The sequence below is a fragment of the Raphanus sativus genome, chromosome 9, assembly GCF_000801105.2.
Source record: "Raphanus sativus cultivar WK10039 chromosome 9, ASM80110v3, whole genome shotgun sequence".
Taxonomy (NCBI): Eukaryota; Viridiplantae; Streptophyta; class Magnoliopsida; order Brassicales; family Brassicaceae; genus Raphanus; species Raphanus sativus.
The window spans coordinates 12,641,854-12,662,779 of NC_079519.1; the positions used below are offsets into that span (position 1 = coordinate 12,641,854).

Below are 20,926 nucleotides of genomic sequence, written 5' to 3' on the forward strand. Positions count from 1 at the left end.
TGTAGAACACAAAAATAAAATATTCAATGTAATTAAACACATTGTTATTTCTCAAAATGTTATATTACACACATTGCAAATATGTATAATACAACGAAAGATCAAAAATGAAAATTGACCGAGCAGATCCAAAAATCTAATTTGGTAATTATAAGCAAAGAAAATTTTCAATATAGCACGAAAGAAAGTAATAGCAAGAAGTTATTAAGATATGAAAAATCTTGAAAATACTGTCTTTCCTCCAGAACTCCGAGCCAGAATCTCAAGTATCTTTTGGCAATTATAGTGATATTTATGGGTTATCAGCATTACTAAAGTATATTTTTTTGGGAAAATATGAGAGCTTAGAATAAATACTTGATTGATTAAAAAAATCTGAATCTGGTACATTAATAATTCACAGTTTTTTGTATATTATAATTGAAAATTTTTAATAATGAAAAAAGATTTAAGGCAAACAAAAATATTAAGCATATACAACAACTAGTCAACTACTCTGGTGTTGCTAGATTAGATGCTTCATTGGTTAGTGAACAAAAGGAAAAGATGCTTCATTGGTTAATGGCATGCTTCAGCCAAGCTATATGCAGCCACCTATTTAAATTGGAGCTATTAATTATGAAACTAAAAGAAATTAATTTGAAGATTTGATGGACTATTGGTTTTGTCAAAGACAGGAAAAATAGAACTGTTAAATTATATCTAAAAAGGAATTACATATATTTTTTAAATTTCTCACAGTTTTTTCGAATATAATCAATATTTGTCATACTAATAAAAAAAACTAATACAAATTCTATACTAATACTAATACAAATAAATTTTATAAAATTTCTAATTTCATTAAATAATTTTTTGAAAAAAAAATATTTTTGAGCTTCGAAAACACAGTTCAATATAAAAGAATTAATAATTAATCTAACTTATAGGGTAAGGTCTAGGTTTGTAGAACAGAAGAGGTGAAATTAGAGAAACCAAAACAAAGGATTTCAAGAAAGTAAGACATTCAAGTGAGATTTATTAGAGAATATGTAGTTGTGATGATTAAAATTGATAACAATCCATGTATAGAATATGGCATCAAAAATCCTTTACATGTAAGGAATATGACATCAAAACTTCTTTGCATGTAAGAAATATCTTTAGATTTAAAACCTCTGAAATAAGCAAAAATATTTAAAAAAATGAGAAAGCAAAAATTTAGAGAAAATTGAAAAAAATAAGCAAAAACTTAAAAAATTGAAAATAATAAGAAAAAAACGAAGATTATATATTTTATATATATATGGACACCCGTCCGGTCCGGTTCTAGTTTATGTTTATAATATCAAGCTTTAAAGCAATAAAATCCAAACTGCATCAGTTCATTTCGATTTCGCTAACAGGAACTACTCGCGGGGATTTCTTCAGGCGCTTCTTGCAGCCGCAGACTATCACCCTCCATATGAATATCAGCGTGATCACGGTGATCACGCTTCCTATAATGGCCCAGCCTCCCGCGGTGATTACTCAGGAAACATTAGGTGGAGTATCATTGACCGTCATCTGATCATTTAAAAGAGCAAAGTTAGTAATTTTTTAAGAAATAAAAACAACATTTAAGATTTATATAGATTAAAAGTTTTTAGAAACAATAAAAATAAATTGTTATCTATTATTATTACGTTAACAAAAAAATCTATTATTATTGTTTACTAGGATAAAACCTGATGAGATTAAAACGACAAAATCAATATATACATATATATGTATGATTTTTAACTTACACAAAATAATAGATAAAATAATTGACTATATTTAACATGCATTATATTTAGCATGGATAATAACTTACGAAAACTATATCTAAACCCCGAGAAATTAAATTTTATCAGAAATTGTATAAAATCATGGTTGAATTTGGTTAATTTAACGATCAAATAAATGAAGCCCATATTTCATATTTAGCCTAGAAGCCTGGCCATTTTGTAAATAAATAAATACAATTCGTAATCCAGATTTCGTTCCTATGATTTTAACAGATTCGATCATACTTTCGTGTTGACATATTCATTCTACTTGTGAATGTTATGAGTTTCCTAATTTGTGATATCAATTCAACTTCCAGTCTTAGATGAACGTATTTTCATTTTCGGGGATCCTAGATCCACCATGTGGAAGCTCGATGTCCAGTAAATCTGATTATCCAAATGTTGGATTTGTTTATATAATGTCCAATAAATTTCAGTCATATAATTTATTGTAAACACACAAAAAGAAAATATTCAACGTAATTAAACACATTATGGTTTCTCAACAAATATATATAATATTTAATACAACAAAAGATAAAAAAAATGAAAATTGACCAAGCGGGTCAAAAAATCTAGTACAAGTGTTGAAAGGTCCTACGTTTCACACAATGGTTGACGTTGGTACGAATGTATAAAAAGTTCAAACAAAATCAAGGTCTGACTTGAATGATGTCGGTATGTGTTAGTGCAAGATGCAACCACAATTAAGCAATGTTAAAAATAGATCAGAAAAATAATAATACATGTTTTATTAGAAAATTTTACAATATTTTGTTTATTCAGTTTTATTGTATTAACACTCTAATATATGCTATTGAGGATTTCTAACCTATCCAACTTTGTCATTCCCTCGTCACTTACTTTTGGTAACTGTTTTAAGACGATCAAGAACACACTAAGAACTCCATCCTCTCTATAAAATGAGTTATTCTTAGGTTCATTTCTTAATGCTCACCAACCAATAGTATTTTGTTATTTTATATTTAATATTTTTTACAAAAAAACAAAATACTATCAAATTATATTATATTATTAAAATAAAAAGATAAAAATAAATAAAATAGTATATAGTTGCAAAAAAGTCAAAATAATATTCTTTAATGGTGTCAGCAGAATACTAAACTTTGAACCTAAATTCTAAACCCTAAACTCTTGCATAAATCTTAAATTAAAAACACTAAACACTAAATCTTTGATCTTAACTCTTAAACTTAGGTTTTATGGTTTATCCAAAAATTTAGAGTTTAGTGTTTAAGATTTAACTAGGTGATAACCTGCGCGTTGCGCAGGATGAAATAGCTTAACGAAATTATAATTTTAAATATATAAATATTAGAAAGGTAAAAATCATAGACACAAATATTACATATTATTTCATATTAAAAGATTCCACGAAATTTAGGATATATGTAAATAAAGTAAGCTTCAGAGTTTTTTAAATTTTGTGTTATTTGTTTTTTTGTGGTTGAAATATAGTTCGTGGAAGTGAATCTATAAGAAGAACCAAAAACTTATATAAAATTAATGAAATCCGCCATTGGTGGTTTCCTAGTGTACTTCTAATTTTGTTAATAATGATTGGAAAAAAATGATGTGGTAAGAAAATGTGTTGAAGTTGCTGTATGTTTAGGGTTTTAATGATGAAAACAAATAGCCAAAATTATAATAAATATTTACTAATTAATATTTCCAAACTTGCGGTACAATTTAGTTTAAAACTTACCTTAACACATGTTGTTATAAAAAAATGCAGCTATCAAATTACGCAAAATTTGGATCTCGAACTGTATATGGAATTTGTTTCTCAGCGACTATAATTGAGAAAAATTACCTGATCGTTTTAAAAAAATTAATTAATGAAGATTATGAATTGATTCCAAACTTGACTCCAAAATTTGAGATCTGATTGATATGTTTGTAAAATCAATCAATGAATTGAATACTTATTTTGAGTGGAAAGAAAAACATAATCAAAGATTATGCAATGTTTACGGAAATTGAATGTATTTTCCTAAATAACTGTTGATTTTAGTTTTTATTTTAACTGAGACTAATAATTTTGAACATATATGTAGTTTCAAATATTGCATAGTTTTATGATTGGTCGAATCCAAAAATTAAACCATTCCAATATAGTATTTTGTAGTAGGTACATACTTCTTTCATTAGTTTTTCGTCTCACATCGTAAAAGATGATTTATGCATATTTTGATCATGAGCTTCGAAGTATTAAAATATTAAAAAATACTTGAAAACTTGCCTTAACACATGTTGTAATAAAAAATGCAGCTTTCAAACTACGCAAAATTTGAATTTCGAAGTGTATATGGAAATTTGTTTCTCAATGACTATAATTGAGGAAAATTAATTGATTGTTTAAAAAAAATCAATTAGTGAAGATTATGAATTGATTCCAAACTTGACTCCAAAATTTTAGATCTGATTGATACGTTTGTAAAAATAATTAATGAATTGAATATATATTTTAGATAGGAAACAATTACCGTCTTTATTTCGATCAAACATATTGAATTGCATACCAAATTTAGTTTGAAAGAGATTGGGATAGAGTAAAAAATACGTAGATCACATATTATATACGAAGTTTTTATTATAACATATAGATTGATATAAAAAATTTATAATATTAAAAAATAAATTGTAACTAATGACTTTTGTAAAGAATACAATTTTACATAATATATTATATTTTTAAAAACTTACAATTAATTACTATCCAATATTGTTGTATAATAGGAAACAAACTGAGGATTTGGTCAATCTTATTAAATTTAAAAATCTATCGGTGACGATCACATTTATATTTTTAATTTGACGTGATTGACAATTCAAATTTGGTCTTTTACATGTATTAATTTTCGAAACAATACCATAATTAACATATATATATTATTAAGATCATGCATTAGGTCCCCCAAGTAAATTGTGATTGATATTTCTTTTTTTAAACAATATGATTGACAATTCATATTTGATCTTTAAACACCTAAATTAAGTGAATCAATGACCTAATTAACGTTGAAATATATTTTTCCGCTATTGCATTAACGTTGTAAAGAAAATTCATATTTCCTTTTGCCAATAAACAATCAAATAGTATATTGCATTAAGAAATATGGCATTAACAAAACATAGTTATCGATTACTAAACATAGTTATTGATTGCAAAGGAGAAGTAACTGGTATTTAAAAATAATATTGGATCGTCTTATGAATTTTTTTAAAAGTGATTCAAAAGTACAAAGGTACCATTGATAGAGAAATAATATCCCTTTAAATCAAAATACTATCATGCAACTCAATAAGCCACAATGACTCAAACATTTCTATGAAGAAATAAATTTTGGTTTCTCTATAAAAACAATTATGGTAAAGGTGAAGCAATCATTGTTTTAAAAATAATATTGGATTGTTTTATGGCAATTTAAAACAATGATTCAAAAGTACAAAGGTATCATCGATAGAGAAATAATATAATTCAAAACCATATTATAAACTCCTTGTATATATATACTATGTTGCATCTCAGTAAGCCACAATGACTCAAACATTGACAAAGAAATAAAATATGGTTTTTATATAAAAACAGGTTCCAAAGAAATAAATTAGGTTTCTCTATAAATAATAGTTACGTTTTAATACATCGTCGTGATGTAAAAAAAAAATACATCGTCGTGTGAAAACTCATTGTCATATTCGATTTCTATATAGTCCTACAATATATTCTGAAAGTACAATATACCTCAATAATTTATTATGTCTAAAACCATATAATAGACTAAGTAATAAATATATTTCCGAAAATAGTCACACTATTTCATTAATTGTAGACGTTTTAATTGTTGTTTGTCAATAATGAAGAAGATTATAGTATAATAGTCAAGTTATATTATAATGATCAATGGCAAATTTTGTAATTTGTCTAGTTAACAAAGGGTCTTTTAATATATGGTGTGAGAGAGCTTGTGGGATTGACACATAGGAAATGGCACAATTGAAAATAACACATGAACTAAAGGTTAGTTATCAAATGGTCTCCTCAAATAATAAGAAGGAGATGTTAAGTATTTAGAATTTACTATTTTGCAGACAGCATCAAAATACTTAAAAAAATTTTTTTTTAACAACTACCACTAATTCTTATTTATGATTACTTTTTTATTTCAGAAACATAATATAACTTAACCATATTTTGTTTTATTTTTTCAAAGATATTGAATATAAAATAATAAAATAGGGGTTGAACCCAAGAATAACTCTTACTCCCTCCGTTCCTAAAAGATAGTATTTCTAGTATTTTTTCACACATATTAAGAAAACACATTAAATCACTATAATAAATTTATTGTTTTTCGTGATTTTCAATTTTCAACAACTTTTAGCCAATAGTAATCCAATAAAACCAATTTTTTTTTTAAAGTTTGCAATTTTTTCATAGAAAACATAAAACAACCATCTTTTAGAAACAATTTTTTTTTTCAGAACAATTATCTTTTAAGAATGGAGAGAGTATAAAATTAGTTTATGTGTCTATGTTTCTCTATAGATAACACATAGCTGTTTTATAGTAGCTATTGTATAGTTATTCTTTACGTTTCCCAAAATCCTTGTCCAAAACAATATGGATATTGACATATTCATAACAATAAGTGCAATTTTTCTTTTGTTGAAATTATATTTGTTTCTTTTTTTTTAAGTCATAAACTTGCTCTCGAATTTCTTCATCTTTCATTTTCTCCAAGATACACACTTCCTCTCCAAGTCTACACGACTCCAGTTCAACATCTTGACTTTATATTGTCTTTCCGCTCAACACGTCATCTGCGATAGTGACTATTTCAAGGCAGACTATTGACATTTACAAACTGATGCTTGCATCTTCTATCTCCCACTTTTAGCTTTGTGTGCCGATTAAGCACAACATTCTTCTGGCTCAACAACCATGTTCCTCACCTAGAAACTTCCATACTAAATGTGTTTTTCTTTCCCACGAGATATGCACCACCCCATGCTTTTCTCCGCCGTGAGATATGCATTTTAGAACCAGAACATCACCATTCTCTCCCTGCTTGAATGCATACTAGGCTAAAACAAATGCTTAGATTTCAAGACTTATAGACACACCCGTTTGTTTCTTCATGCATAATCATGAGACTGTCCATGCTGCAACAAAATAGATTACAAGTACTGCATCAAGCTTTGACGCACCTGTCAAACTACCTTCCGACCAACTTCTGTTAAGGACATGGCTTACTACATGTGTCGTCTTCTTGATCATGAGCCCATCCACACCCACACTGAGTGCGCACTTCACTTATTACTATTGTCTTGGAGTGATTTCACTAACACCCTCCTAATAATCATCTTGTATCACTTTCTGGTGCACTTCAATCTCCTTCCCCTTTGTTCCATGAACAACTCCTTATTCTGACTCCAGACTTGATGCTTATTGATTCTCTTCAAGATCACTCATGCATCCTTTTTATGATGTCTCATCCTTGATCTCATCAAGTAAGCCACTCTTGGCTAATAACAACTCTTCAACCCTCTTGGTTTTAATGAACGTCGTGTTCACCTTCTTGGCCATGTTTCTGCTCTTCTCATGAGAAAAATAGTCCCAATTTCTTGTGTCCAACCTTCCCACAAACCAACAGCACAATCGATGTTGTTTCTTGTTTTGCTTGACACAGTTGATGATACACTGATTAGTCTCCTTCTTTGTACCGGATGCACAACCATGTTTCAGAACCTCTTGTCTAACATTCATATTGTTGCACTATGTACCACCTTTGTCTTGTTACTCGCAGCTATACGCTGTATAACTTCTTGTCGTACTCTTTGTCGTACGTCCTGATGTACTTCCCAACGCACTTCTTTGGCTCCACTTTTTGATATGCTCCTTTGCAAGAAATGTGACAGCCCCTTATGATGTACTTCCTTAGTACTCTCAGCTCGTAGATATCTCATTACCTAGTTCACCTTGGCTGGTTGTCCCATTGAGGGTATCTTATCCAAGTCCTTGGTTCCACTATTGAGCATCATGTCCGCTTGAAATTCTCAGCCGAATCATTTTCCAACATCACTGCTCTCTCTCTCGTTCACCAATGGCAACTTTCCTCAGTTTGCTAACCTCATGTTCAAGGGATGCCGCAAGTTCTTCAGACAGTTCTTCAATCAGCTCACTTTCTTTTTTGAGACACATCTTGCTCAGATGACTGCAATGAAACTTCTTTTCCCTTATTTGAGTTTGGCCATTAAAATAGTATATGTTTAACACCTCTACACTCAGACAACTTGAATTCCCTTCGTTGTGTTATATGACAGTTAACCCTCATATGACCAAAGTCTTCACACTCGTAACACTTGAGAGATTCTCTTCTTCTGTCACGACCGCCTCCCTTTAATGATCATACTGATTCCTCCCACTAGAGTGATTCATCATCTTACCAAAATTCCTAGCCAATATACCAATATCATCTTCAAGCTTCTGAAGTTTATCATTATCTTTGTCAGTTACAAGCGTTATACTCCTTGGTGTACCACTTGACGTAGAGACCGAGCTATTATTTGTCTCCATATCTTCTACCTTTAGCATACCCACAAGTTTGTCAAACTTAAGATCATCAGTGTTTGTAGTCATCTTCAAGACCGCCTTGTCAGTTACAAACTATGTTGGAACACATCGTAGGAACTTCTTTACAAGCTTCTTCTCCTTGTACTTCTTTCCAAGTACAAATGCTTCATCCGCAATAGCACTAAGTTTGGCACTGAAACTTTCCATATAATCATCATCAGACCATTTGAGATTCCCAAACTACGACCCAAGATGATCCAAACGTGTCCTCTTGACACTCTCATCTGCTTCAAACGAATTCAGCAGGATTTTTCACGCCTCTTTATATGAAGTACTCCCATGAATCAGTTGGAACTGTTCTGTTTTAACGGCTCCAAAAATCACCAAAAACGTCTTTGCATTGAACTTTGATGCATTGCGCTCTGCCTCTGAATAATCCTAATTTGGTTTGGGTTTCTTCCCATCTCATGTAACTATCGTAGGTTTCTCCTAAACCTGGGCATAAAAACTAAGAACTGAAAACCAAACCAGAACCGAACCGATAAACCAAATCTGAAACCGAACCAAAATTCAAAAACAATAGAACGGTTCCTATATTTCTATAACCAAAAAACCAAAACCGAACCGAGAACCGAATGGGTACCCAAATATCTGAAATACAATATATATACCTAAAAATATTAATTATATTTAGTATTAAAAATACCAATATTGTAAACATACTACTTATACACCGAACTATTCAGAAAATTGAAATACTCTAATTTTTTTTATCTATTGCATTTTAAATTATTAAATTATCCTAAGGAACCAAAATACCCGAATAGTTTTTATCCAAAATATTAAAATTTATCTGAATTATCCGATTTATATCCGAAAAAAATCAAAAATCTGTTTTTTACTCTGAACTATCCAAAATTAACAAAAAAATTGGAACCGAACCATAACCAAATTGGAACCAAAAATTTGTTGGATATTAATCGGTTCTTATAATTGTTAATGAACCGACCCGAAACCGAAAAGAACCAAACCGGACCCAAACCAAATTTAATAGATAACCGAACGGTTTCTATATCTCTAGAACCGAAAACCAAAACCGAAAAACCAAAACCGAAAGAACCGAACCAAAAATCAAACGCCCATGCCTAGTTCCTCCCATCCAATATCCACAGCTGTCCACGCATCTTCATTGATTCCTCAAATCAACTTCTTCATACGAGCCTTCCAATGACCATACTGTTCCACATTCAACATGATTGCCTTCTACATAGAGACAATTGTGTCCATCTTCACTTTCAGAATTATATTAATAACTTAGGTGCCCTTCTCTAATATCAATTTTTAGTGTAAGATGCAACCACAATTTAGTAATGGAGAAGATAAATCAGAGAAATAATAATACAAGCAAACACATATGCTTTATTAGAAATCATCTTTAAACAATCTTACAAGACTTTAATTTGTATTCAGCTTTATACGTCTAGTGTTAACACCCTAACACACACTAGTGAAAGATTCCTAATCTATCCAACCTTGTCTCTCCCTCGTCACGTACTTCAGCAACTACTTCGGGACAAACAAGAACACACCAATAGCTTCTCTCTCTATAAAATCAGCATTTGTGTATTTGTCTCTCTATAGACGATGACTCATAGCTATTCTATAGTTATTCTTCACGTTTCCCAAAACCATTTTATAAAATAACATGGATATAGACATCTTCCAAAACAATAAGTGCAATTTTCATTTTTGTTAGAATTGCATTTATTCTTTTTATTTAAGTCATAAACTTGTTCATCAAGTTTATTCATCTTTCATTTTCTCCAAGATACACAACTCCTCTCCAAGTTTACACGATTCCATTTCAGCATCTAAACTCCACATGGTCTTCACCACTCAACACATTATCTGTGTCAGCGACTACGTCAGCGACTATTTCAAGACAGACTATTGACATCTACAAATTGTTGTTTGCAGTAGGAACGACAGTGTTTTGGAATGGATTACAAAAGAAGATAAAAATTCGACTATATATTGAGAAGACTTAGATCAATTCACAATTACACATAAGTCGGCACAAAACTAGAGTTTACAAAACATTATTGTTCTTGTCGAGTTCATCACACCTTTACAATTTCACAGTCTTTTCTTTCTGTAATCGTTTTCGATCATACAAAAAACGTCATTCAAATAATTCGACCATCGAATTCATGTATTCACCTCATATGTATCGAATTCATATTAAAATCGCCTCACCCATGTCAATCTTTGGTATCTCAATGCCTTTTGCAACTAACTTCAACAAGCATTTCTCATCCCAGATTCCCCACTTAACAAGATATCTTATCATTCATGATATCTTACTATGTCATGTAGTTGCAGAACTTCTCCACATCATCCGTACAGTAGGCTCGTATCTCGGACTCCATCTTGGAGACACATTGGGCACAAGAGGGCCTCACACGGGTAGTTACAGTTTTAAGCATATGAAAGAGAGCCGTTTTCTCTGATTCCAATGCCACAATCTTTACCTTGGAAACCTCAATTTCCTTGGCCATAACTATTAGCTACTTTTTCGCGGCGTTCAACTCGATAAGGCTTGACTCCTTTCAATAGACACTTTCTCAGCACGTCAATCTTGTTATTCCAGAGACATAATAAATTTAACTGATGGAACCAAACCAGTGTTTTTAAAACCGAACCAGCGAGCGAACCGGAAATATTTTGGGTCAGGGGTCAATATGGTTCGACCTGGTTCGATTGAGTTCGACCGTGTTTGATGTACTAAAATGAATTTAATAATGTTTTGTATATAATATACATACTTTAACAAATAAATTTAGAAAATAGCAAACTGAAATTTAATAAAAGTAATAAAACAATCTAATAGTTCAAATCTAAATCAATAGAAAAAAATACATTTAAAGTTTACTTTTCCAGGTTTTTATCACTATAAATCTTTATCATCTTTTAAAAAAATTATATACACATTGTGACGGTTGTTGATTTTCTATGTTTGAATTTGATGGAAGTAGAATTTCTTGATCATTCTCTTCCATTGCTTAGTACACTGCAAAAATTTTGCAGAGAACATCAAAGATACAAACGTAAGTTTTCAATTATTAATTTCACCCAGAAAGACAATACCTTGAGAAGTATAAAATACCTTGTGAACGTCATAGACTTAAAAAGAAAAAAAATGTCAAAGACAAAAATACTTTGAGTTGTAGTTTGTCATAAATCCTATTTTTATTTTGAAAAGAACAAATTATTTTATTAACAAAATTTTGTTTTTTATACGAACCATGGTTTAACCGGGTTGTTGGGTCACCGGTTCACGGGTTTTTAACGGTTCAATATGGGTTTTTAATTGGTTCAGTTTTGATTGGATTTTGGTATTAACCCAACCCGGCTTGGTGTTCGGTTCGCAGTTGAACCCGGTCCTACTGCCGAATTCGGTCCTGGTTTAAAAACACTGAACCAAACCAAATACCCGAATTTCCAAACATATGATCGATGTTGATCCTTTATACATTTAAAGTTTAATCCTTTAAGCTTAAAGCTATGTTCTTGCTTCCCAACATCATTGATGTCTCTCTGTTTCTTTATTTGGTTGTTGACGGAACTGGGACGATTCTGTATGTAACAACTGCTGGTTTACAAGTTCTTCATGACAATAATACTATCCACCGTGATTCAAAACCTCAAGTGTGTCTAATTTTCATTCCTTTCACTAATCTTCTGTGCAGACTGCAGATTGTGTTATGTGACCTCTGTGTTAAATTATTTACATAAGATTTGAGTATTAAACCGTTATAGAATTACCGAAGTTATCCGAAAAAATGATCTAAAAACAAACCACTGAAGTTATGCGAAAAAACGATCTAAAAACAAACCAAACTACCATTGGCGGTTTGTATCCGGAACCAAACCAAATACCCAAATATCAAAGCCTACTTCTTTACTGTCCAACACTCGTCTCATATCGAAAAACCATCATCACCATAAGTTGAAGTAAGAGGCCAAATACAGAAAAGACAACGATTTCAACAAACAAAATCCCTTGATACCTGTATTTATATATCAAGAACTTCGACAAGCAAGATATCACTGTAATTTTCTATCTCATCCTTACGTCGAAGACGCATTATACGCTGTTACGCTTTATTCATACAATAGTAAAAAGTAACGACTACTCGGCGCGGTATCTATGTTAGATACTTTTTATATAACATATTTTCTTTTTGGAAATTCGTTATTTTCCAAGGTAGTGTTATTTTAATTTTTACTGGTTCCCTGAGATGGGAGCATCACGGCCTCTCTTGAAATCATCCCAGCCTTTGACCCAAGGTTGTCCAGCTTCTGCACGTGTCTCCGGTGCTGCATGCTTGTTCAGATTCGTCATGACTTTCTTGTGCAACGCCAAGAATACCTTTAATCATTACAACCATATGATTGATTTGAAGTCATTGGCTACTTATGCATTCTAAACATTGGAGGATATATCATGAGGGTTGAGCTTACCGGGTTTGAGCTCACTATCTCCGGAGGTTGTTCCTGACCCAGTTAACCATTTCCAAAGATCAGGGTTTTCCTGCACAGAGCCAAAACCACTATTATCAAAAAGAAAAAATTATGTTCAAGAAATTATTTCAGGCCACTATGAATCAAATCATATCATCATCTGCTATTAGCAAATCCATACTATTGTGTATGTTCTCTACAGTGATATTAATACAGTGAATCATTTAACAATTGACAAACATCATTTTTTTTTGACTAAAGGCATAAACAAACATCATTTTGAGATTATAATTATACGAAGTTACAGAAACTCTTATAACATGTATCGCAAAATAATATGCAGCTACATATATACACAAGAGAATTATATCAACAAAACCACATGGAATCAGAGATGTGAAATATCCTGATGATAAAGACATTACCAAATCGAGGACATGAATCAGGGATTTGACGGTGTTCTCGTCCATGGAATTGACATTCTCTTCAACCCAGTTCCCTAAAACAAGATCAAGTTCCAGAAACCCTCGTTGCTTGCTCCTATACAATAATCTATATTCACACACATAACAAAAAGAAAACTCAAATCACCTATACATTTATTTATTCTGAATCCAAAAAAAAAAGAAATTAAGAAGACCTGTTGATCGTAATCCTCTTCTTCTCTTCGGTAGAGAGATCTATATCAAAGTTCTGCGGACTCGACGTGTTCCCGCACAAGAATCTCGCCCCCAGTCCGACTCCATTTCTATAAAAGATCAAAGAAACATAAATATTCGGAATTCCATTTTTCTTAATTGGGTATATTAGAATACCGGAAAATAGGATGTGACTGGGTTGCAGCGGCTGGTATCACGGATCTCCGGTTAACCACCGCGGCGGAGCGGATGATACGGTGGATGTTAATTAGAGCTTTTCGGTTGGCCATTTTGTTTCTGTTATCGATCGTAAAACACTAGTTTTAATTTTGTAGCGAAGAGAATACATATGGATCCATAATGGGCCCTACACTTGCCGTGGACCATGTTTGGAAACTCGCTAGGCGCTATCTGTATGTTCGGGTTGGGCCTAGCGATTAATGAAAAAATCGGAGATTAATCGACGATTAATCGGGGATTAATTTTACGATTTTTAAAAATGTTATGTTATATATAAGTTATATGTGACATTACTGCAAATGAGTTTGCGTGGTCTAGTGGTTAGTCCTCTTAATAAGGACACAGTTGTCGCGGGTTCGAGGGTAGGGTTGGTCTTTTTTGCTGATTTTCGCTCATTTGTCATTAATGAGCGAAAAATTACCAAATTAGCCTTGTTTTTTCTTCAACCTCTGCGACTGTAAACCCTAATGGCCGCCTCTCTGTTTTTTTTTTCACGATTTTCTACTCTTTTACTTGTGTTTTTAACGATTCCTTCTCAGTTATGTTAGATTTTCATTGTGATACATGATTCTAAGCTCAAAATTCAGAAAAAACTTGACTTTTCGTTGTGCCTCCAAATCGCTACGGTGGGAGAACGATCAGCGTTTAACCGCCGAGTAACTGGTCAACACGGCCGCGTTTTTGAACATGACAACTAACCTTTTTTATTCTTTTCGACAAAAATAAAAAACGAAACCTGACCCTAAACCTTGCCTCCGCCTCCATCTCCGGTGATTACTCCGGCCAGTCGTTCGTCCATCTCGGGAACCATCTCGTTCTCGTTTCACTCAGGTTCTCTGCTCTCATCCTCGTTCCTCCTCTTCTTCTTTACTATCTCAGTCAACGGGTATTAGCGATCCTGTGTGTATGTTTGCCTCTTGCTCCTTTGAATTTTGATTTCCTCTTTGCTCCTGCTTTGTCTTTTCTCTCAAGTTTTTCGACTAGTCTCTTAACAAATATTGAAACTTTCTGTACCGATTTGAATCTGTGAGTGTTTTGTTGGTTCAGTAAAAATACTCGACACTAACGATTGGGACTTCGTAATTGTTGTTAGATATCTTTTTTTTTTTTTATTACAAATCTACTTTGTTGGGTTTGTATGTCGTGTGGAAAAGCTTGAACTCGTAGATTCTTTGCTTAGTAACATATATTTTTTTTTCTTGTCTTTGTAGTGGGTTTTCACCTTTGTGGGTGAACAAGGCATTAGAAATGAGTAGTATGTTTCTAGCACGTCGTTTGGTAACTAGATGCTTCTCCTCCCGTCCTCCTCTCCACGTCTGCATTGTTGGCAGTGGACCTGCTGGTTTCTATACTGCCGATAAGGTTCTTCATTCCCTTCCCTCTCTTTTGATTATTTCTTCTTACACTTGTGGCGTTACCACTTACTTTACTTAGGTGAATGTATATGTTTCAGTTTTTATTGATAAACACATATCAAGGTCAATATGTAAATGCTTATGCACAGATAGAGATGCGGTGAATGATTTCGTTTTCCATGTTTCTGAGTGGACAGCGTGTGTGTTTTGATTTTATTAATGCTAAGGTTGTTGGTATGGGGAAGTTCATCAATTAACCTCTGTGTGATTTGATTGGCTGGTGTAATCAGTTATTAAAGGCACACGAAGGAGCACGTATTGATATAATTGATCGATTGCCCACACCTTTCGGTCTTGTTCGGTCTGGTGTTGCCCCTGATCATCCTGAAACTAAGGTACTTCTTGCATTTCATTTCATTTCATGACTTCTTAATCTTGTTTGTTTAGAGAGATTTAGAAACAAACAACATTCTCCAGTGAGGTCATCAACATTGCTATCTTTCTTTCTTTCTTTCTATAGATTGCCATTAATCAGTTTTCTCGCGTCGCACAACACAACCGTTGCGCTTTTTATGGGAATGTAAAGCTTGGTTCCGACCTATCACTTTCTGAGCTGCGGGATTTGTATCACGTGGTAAGTCCTCGTTAAGCTATCTTCTTATGTGATGTAGATTGATCTGTCTGTCATTAATGGCCTTGTAATCAGCTAGGTCATTAGTCATAACATCTACATTCAGCAGCAATTTTATTTTATTTATGTTTCAACTTATTATTGTAAGCATGGTCTGTTCAGGTTGTACTTGCATATGGTGCTGAAAGTGACAAAAATCTTGGCATTCCAGGTGAGGTATGCCCATCAAAAATCTTTCATGTGGCGTGTTTCTGGCATAACTTACTGGGTTTTGGGTTGCTTATACTTGTTACTCATTTACTTTGGTAGAGTTTGGGTGGTATATACTCTGCAAGAGAATTCGTTTGGTGGTATAATGGGCATCCCGACTACAGCAGTTTGAAACCGGACTTGAAAAGCTCTGACACAGCTGTCATTCTTGGCCAGGTACTCTTATATAGTTTATGGTTTGCGATCCTCATTTGTCTAAAGGGGCAATCAAATTCTAAGAGTCAGATTATATTTTTTCTTGCGTGCCACATGTGTCCGAGTAAATATATTTCTCAGGACTTCTCTGACATATGAATCATTCAAATTTAAGGGTAATGTAGCTCTGGATGTTGCTCGGATTCTCTTAAGACCGACAACAGAGTTGGCGTCAACTGATATAGCTACACATGCTCTATCTGCGCTAGAAGAAAGTTCTATAAGGTCCGCAAGTTAGATACTATTGCATTCCATCTTTCTTATAGTTGAGACAACAACCTGTGTGTGGTTCATAATACAAAGTCCTAACGTCTACAGGAAGGTGTATCTTGTTGGAAGACGGGGGCCAGTTCAAGCAGCATTGACTGCTAAAGAGCTTCGAGAAATTCTAGGTATGTTACATATCTTTTGATTGTATTTTTTTTTTCGATAGATCCCACAAAAAAAAATATAACGTAGAAACCAAACTGTGTGAATGGGGAACAATTTGTAACTAATTGATTAAGTGTGGTATGGTGTGTGTGTTGCTGCTGCTTTTGTGAGCGTGTTTGAGTGGAAGTGTAGTTGCATAAAACAATCTTTGTTAGTCGTATATAATTGGAGTGTACAGTATTTTTGATAAATGAGTTCAGAGATTTACTGGTCTCTCCAAGTTGCATCCAAACTTGATATTTATGATAGAATCAGACCTTAGGTTACATTGTTTTTTCTTACACTTAGTTAAGTTAGTTTGCTCCATATTTAATGGGGATTGCTGTGGTGATTGTTTTGCAATTAACTATACATCCTTTTGTATACTAATATGAGACGGTGCATGGCAAAAATACTACTCTTTTGCTAAGGTTTTGTTTGTCTTGACCTTAGGTTATCTTCTTTATGATGTTCAATATATTGTAATGTGTTTTTTGTTGCATCTCTCTACAATGCAGGGATTAAGAACTTGCACATTCGAATAAAGGAAACTGACTTGACTGTAACTCCTGCTGATGAGGTAACCTAATGTCAACCGTTTTATTTCTTTCTGCATTTAGAGAAATTGTAATATCACTTCTATGCCTACTTTCATCGGGATTCCACAAAAATCAGTTCGATCCGTTGTGGTATTTTTATCAACCCATATGATAATTTTTTTTTTCTTCCAAAGGAAGAAATGAAAAACAGTAGAGCCAGGAAGAGGATCTATGAACTGCTGTCAAAGGCAGCAGCAGGAACATCCAAAGGAGACTGTGATCAACGAGAACTTCACTTTGTTTTCTTCCGCCAACCTGAGCGATTCTTAGAGTCAGATGAAAGCAAGGGTCGTGTTTCTGGTGTAAACTTGGAGAAAACCATCCTTGAAAGTAAGTGCACCTCAAGTTGAAACTATATCAGTATAACTTGTTTCTTTTTAGCTCAGCTGTAACGGATAAGTGATCCATATATCTCTTGGTACTTGTAGGTGGTGGAAGCGGAAAGCAAATTGCAGTTGGTACAGGGGAGTTTGAAGATATTAACTGCAGGTAATAAAATATTCATTTACGATGAAAGATTCTCAGTGAACAAATCTTGAATGAAAGCATGCTCGGTTTTTGCAGTATGGTGCTGAAAGCCATTGGTTACAAGTCGGTTCCAATCGACGGTTTACCCTTCGATCACAAGAAAGGTGGGTCTGATATGAATATTGTGTGCGATTAATGTCTATTGAGAAAGGAAAAGAACGATGTGTTCGTCTGATTTTTTTTTTTTGGTCATGTTTTAAGGCATTGTCCCGAATGTAAGAGGTCGAGTGGTTAGTGGAGACATTTCACAGACAGAGCCAGGCTTATACGTATGTGGATGGCTCAAAAGAGGACCAGTAGGCATAATTGCCACAAACCTTTACTGCGCCGAAGAAACAGTGAGCAACACTAAACTTGTCCACTGATGTTCTTAAGCTATAAGATTGGGAGGTTAAGAAAATGTGTTGCAGGTTGGTAGCATAAGCCAAGACATTGAAGAAGAAGAAGAAGGTGTTGTTGGTAAGAGCGAGAAAGCAGGAAGGAAAGGACTGGTGCAGTTGCTTGAGAACAAAATGGTGAAAAAGGTAGACTTTAGTGGGTGGGAGAAGATTGATGCCAAAGAAAAACAAATGGGTATTGAGAGAAATAAACCCAGAGAAAAATTAGTTACATGGGAGGATCTTTTAGCAGCATCATCAGCAGACAGCTAGGATTTTTTAGCATTTATCTGGCTGATTTATTGAATTATTATTTTTTGTCTACAAAATGAATAAGCGACTTAGAACCATTCGGTTAACCCAGTCGGTGGATCTTTAAAACTTGTTTCTTTTGTGTGGCCTCTTATGATTGTTATTGGCACAAGTTCTACAAAATGCTGCAGGTCAGTTACAACGGATCTTTTTATACATTTCATGGAAAAAAAATGTTCTTAGATCAAACCGTAAAGATAGAAAAAGGGAACAAACGTGTTTATTAAACGATGGAAACGGCTCCGTAACCGTCATGCTGAAAGTGATGATTACTTGACACTGTATAATGACTTGAGTTGCTGAGTGATCAACCTGCTGCTGTGAATAGCTGACTGAAGCTCTAGATTCTCCGACCACCATTGCTCTAACCCATGCGCCTCTAGGAACTTCTGCTTCCCTTTTGACATCACAAAAAGCTTTGCTGCCGCTTGAGGAATAGTGTTCACAACAGGACTCTTGTTCTCCTTGTCGTTGTCCACTCCATCCTGGTCTGTGTAGTAACAGCAGATATAGTCACTGTCGTTCACATACAAATGAGGCACCCATTTTCTCAAATCCACAGAAGATTTCTGATTCTGTCCGTAGAAACTCGGTACCCAGTTCCTAAACCCTCCAGAAACACTCCCCGGAGCAGCCTCGGCTTCTTCATTACCATGCTCGTTTCTGGGAGGAAGCATCGACATGAGTCGTTTCCAAGCAACACCAGCTTTCTCACCAATGTTCCTCAAGCTCATAGCTAAAGATATAGAAGGCGGATTAAACAAATGGGCATCAACAAACAGCCCATCTTTAGCCAACGCCTTACCAACTTGCAAAGCAAAACCAGCTCCTAAAGAATGACCAACAACGCAGACGTTACCGCTACCGTATCTCTTGGCTACCGATTCCAGCGCTTGGAGAGCAACGTTGAACCTCACGGAGCCTTTGAGACTCTCCCAAGCTAAAAAACGGAGATCGTCTTGGATGTCACGTCTCATGGTAAGGCTCTTGAGAATCGTTCCTCTCAGCGCAAGCACCGCTTTTGGTGCACCGCTCGGTCTGATGACGACTAAATCGGCCATTGCAGCAGATCTGTCCCATTCGAGAAGAGCTCCGAATATTGATCCGTCTCTCTCGTCGATCAGCGTTTGCGTTAGCTTGTACTTGAAAGGAATCCACCATTTGGGTGCGAGAGCGTTTTGGTCGTCTCGGTTCTCTTGTCTGTCGAGTTCGAGTAAGTAGGCTGCTTGGATAAAACATGCCATGACCGTCCTCTTATAGTTCGGATCCTTCCTACAGATAAATAAAAGAAGAATCGAAACAAGATCTGTAATTAAAACAGATCTAAAGAAGTATCCAAAAAAAAAAAAGAAAAATCGAGAGAGGAATGATACCAACTGGAATTGATAAGATCTCTCCAGTTAGGAGAAGCAACGTTCCTCGGTCCAGAAACGTGAAACGCGTAAGGATGATGATGATCAGCGTCATCTTCCTTCACTACCACCGTCTTCGGAGTAGTCGGCGTGGTAGCCACACCTGATTCAGATTCCGTCATCTCTTCTTCCACCGACGCACAATTCGCCATCAACATTATTATAGAAAAAAACTACACTCTTTGTTTCTTCTTCTTCTTCTGAGTAACTAGAGATTCAGATTAACTCTCTTCCCGGTGAGAAACGGATTCGAGTGATTATTTCAAGCGTTTGAACTGAGATTAGTTGTGGAAAGAGTATGAAATAAATGATTTGAAACGCCTGAGATTTGCGGATCTATCAAACGGTCATCTCCTTTTTGTTGTCGGCTTCTACGTAAATACCATTTGTACCCTCAAACGCTTCTATCGGGGAAGGTTTTCCTTAAGGGGTAGAGTAGGTATGACAATAAATTAATAGACTCCACGTTGGAGTGTGTGGGAAGCCTGAAGTGCAAGCGCGTATGTGTGCTGCTGTCAATGATTTCACCTTTAAGTAATTCTTAATTACGATCCTATTATACCAAGAAAGCTTTTCTTATAACTAGATTTTAAATTAATAATTAGTTTATGTTTTATAATAATTGTAAGTTATTTAAATAGAAATTTATTTAAATATTTTTGTGAAAATGTAGTTAAGATCTGATTTTCTGTTCTTTAATTTATGTCTTTTTTTTATCAAATTACTCTTTTAAAAATTAATTATTTTCTAGCTATTATTGTTTGAACTGACAAAAGTATAAATTATTTTTATAAATATATTTAAAAATTTTTAAATTAATATTTTTATCCTTTTAATAGTATGTAAATTTCTCGATGTATAGAAACTGGTAATACACTACTATAAATATATTTATCATATTTTTTACTTATTATGTTGCTCACTTAATATAATTACTCGTTTATTATTTTTATCGTACATTTTAACCAGACATTAAAGTTATATATCATATGATACTTGATTAATCTAGATAAGATGATGATTAAAAACTATCAATATACTGTTAA

At 33.8% G+C, this 20,926-nt stretch overlaps 3 protein-coding genes across 4 annotated transcripts; 1 reads left to right on the forward strand and 2 right to left on the reverse strand.

Moving 5' to 3' along the window:
* Window positions 1-12,432: 12,432 nt before the first annotated feature.
* On the reverse strand, window positions 12,433-13,885 carry LOC108826189 (succinate dehydrogenase assembly factor 2, mitochondrial). The gene is given in 6 exon segments (XM_018599573.2): window positions 12,433-12,820; window positions 12,913-12,951; window positions 12,953-12,982; window positions 13,338-13,464; window positions 13,553-13,660; window positions 13,728-13,885. Coding segments are annotated over 6 exon segments (564 nt in total). The 5' UTR covers window positions 13,841-13,885; the 3' UTR covers window positions 12,433-12,673.
* Window positions 13,886-14,260: 375 nt separating this feature from the next.
* LOC108828206 (NADPH:adrenodoxin oxidoreductase, mitochondrial) lies at window positions 14,261-18,539 on the forward strand. Of its 2 annotated transcripts, XM_018601815.2 has the most exons (14): window positions 14,261-14,621; window positions 15,002-15,152; window positions 15,436-15,540; window positions 15,666-15,779; window positions 15,939-15,992; window positions 16,086-16,202; window positions 16,357-16,466; window positions 16,560-16,633; window positions 17,171-17,232; window positions 17,386-17,581; window positions 17,680-17,740; window positions 17,816-17,883; window positions 17,981-18,117; window positions 18,190-18,539. In XM_018601815.2, the coding sequence occupies exons 2-14, from the start codon at window positions 15,039-15,041 to the stop codon at window positions 18,427-18,429; spliced, it is 1,452 nt and encodes a 483-aa protein (XP_018457317.2). In that variant the 5' UTR covers window positions 14,261-14,621; window positions 15,002-15,038; the 3' UTR covers window positions 18,430-18,539. The 2 variants fall into 2 exon arrangements, with proteins under 2 accessions (XP_018457317.2, XP_018457318.2); XM_018601816.2 differs by lacking the exons at window positions 14,261-14,621; window positions 15,002-15,152 and having other exon boundaries at window positions 15,516-15,540; window positions 15,939-15,987.
* Window positions 18,540-18,591: 52 nt separating this feature from the next.
* LOC108828208 (GDSL esterase/lipase At4g10955) lies at window positions 18,592-20,239 on the reverse strand. The gene is made up of 2 exons (XM_018601818.2): window positions 19,842-20,239; window positions 18,592-19,740 (listed from the first exon to the last, which is right to left on the reverse strand). The coding sequence occupies exons 1-2, from the start codon at window positions 20,036-20,038 to the stop codon at window positions 18,738-18,740; spliced, it is 1,200 nt and encodes a 399-aa protein (XP_018457320.2). The 5' UTR covers window positions 20,039-20,239; the 3' UTR covers window positions 18,592-18,737.
* Window positions 20,240-20,926: the final 687 nt, after the last annotated feature.

Coding starts and splice junctions, on each gene's coding strand:
- LOC108828206 (XM_018601815.2), top strand. CDS start 15,039: ATGAGTAGTATGTTTCTAGCACGTCGTTTGGTAACTAGATGCTTCTCC. Junction 17,582..17,679: donor GGAGAAAACCATCCTTGAAA/GTAAGTGCACCT, acceptor TGGTACTTGTAG/GTGGTGGAAGCGGAAAGCAA. Junction 18,118..18,189: donor TTTACTGCGCCGAAGAAACA/GTGAGCAACACT, acceptor AATGTGTTGCAG/GTTGGTAGCATAAGCCAAGA.
- LOC108828208 (XM_018601818.2), bottom strand. CDS start 20,038: ATGTTGATGGCGAATTGTGCGTCGGTGGAAGAAGAGATGACGGAATCT. Junction 19,741..19,841: donor GATCTTATCAATTCCAGTTG/GTATCATTCCTC, acceptor ATTTATCTGTAG/GAAGGATCCGAACTATAAGA.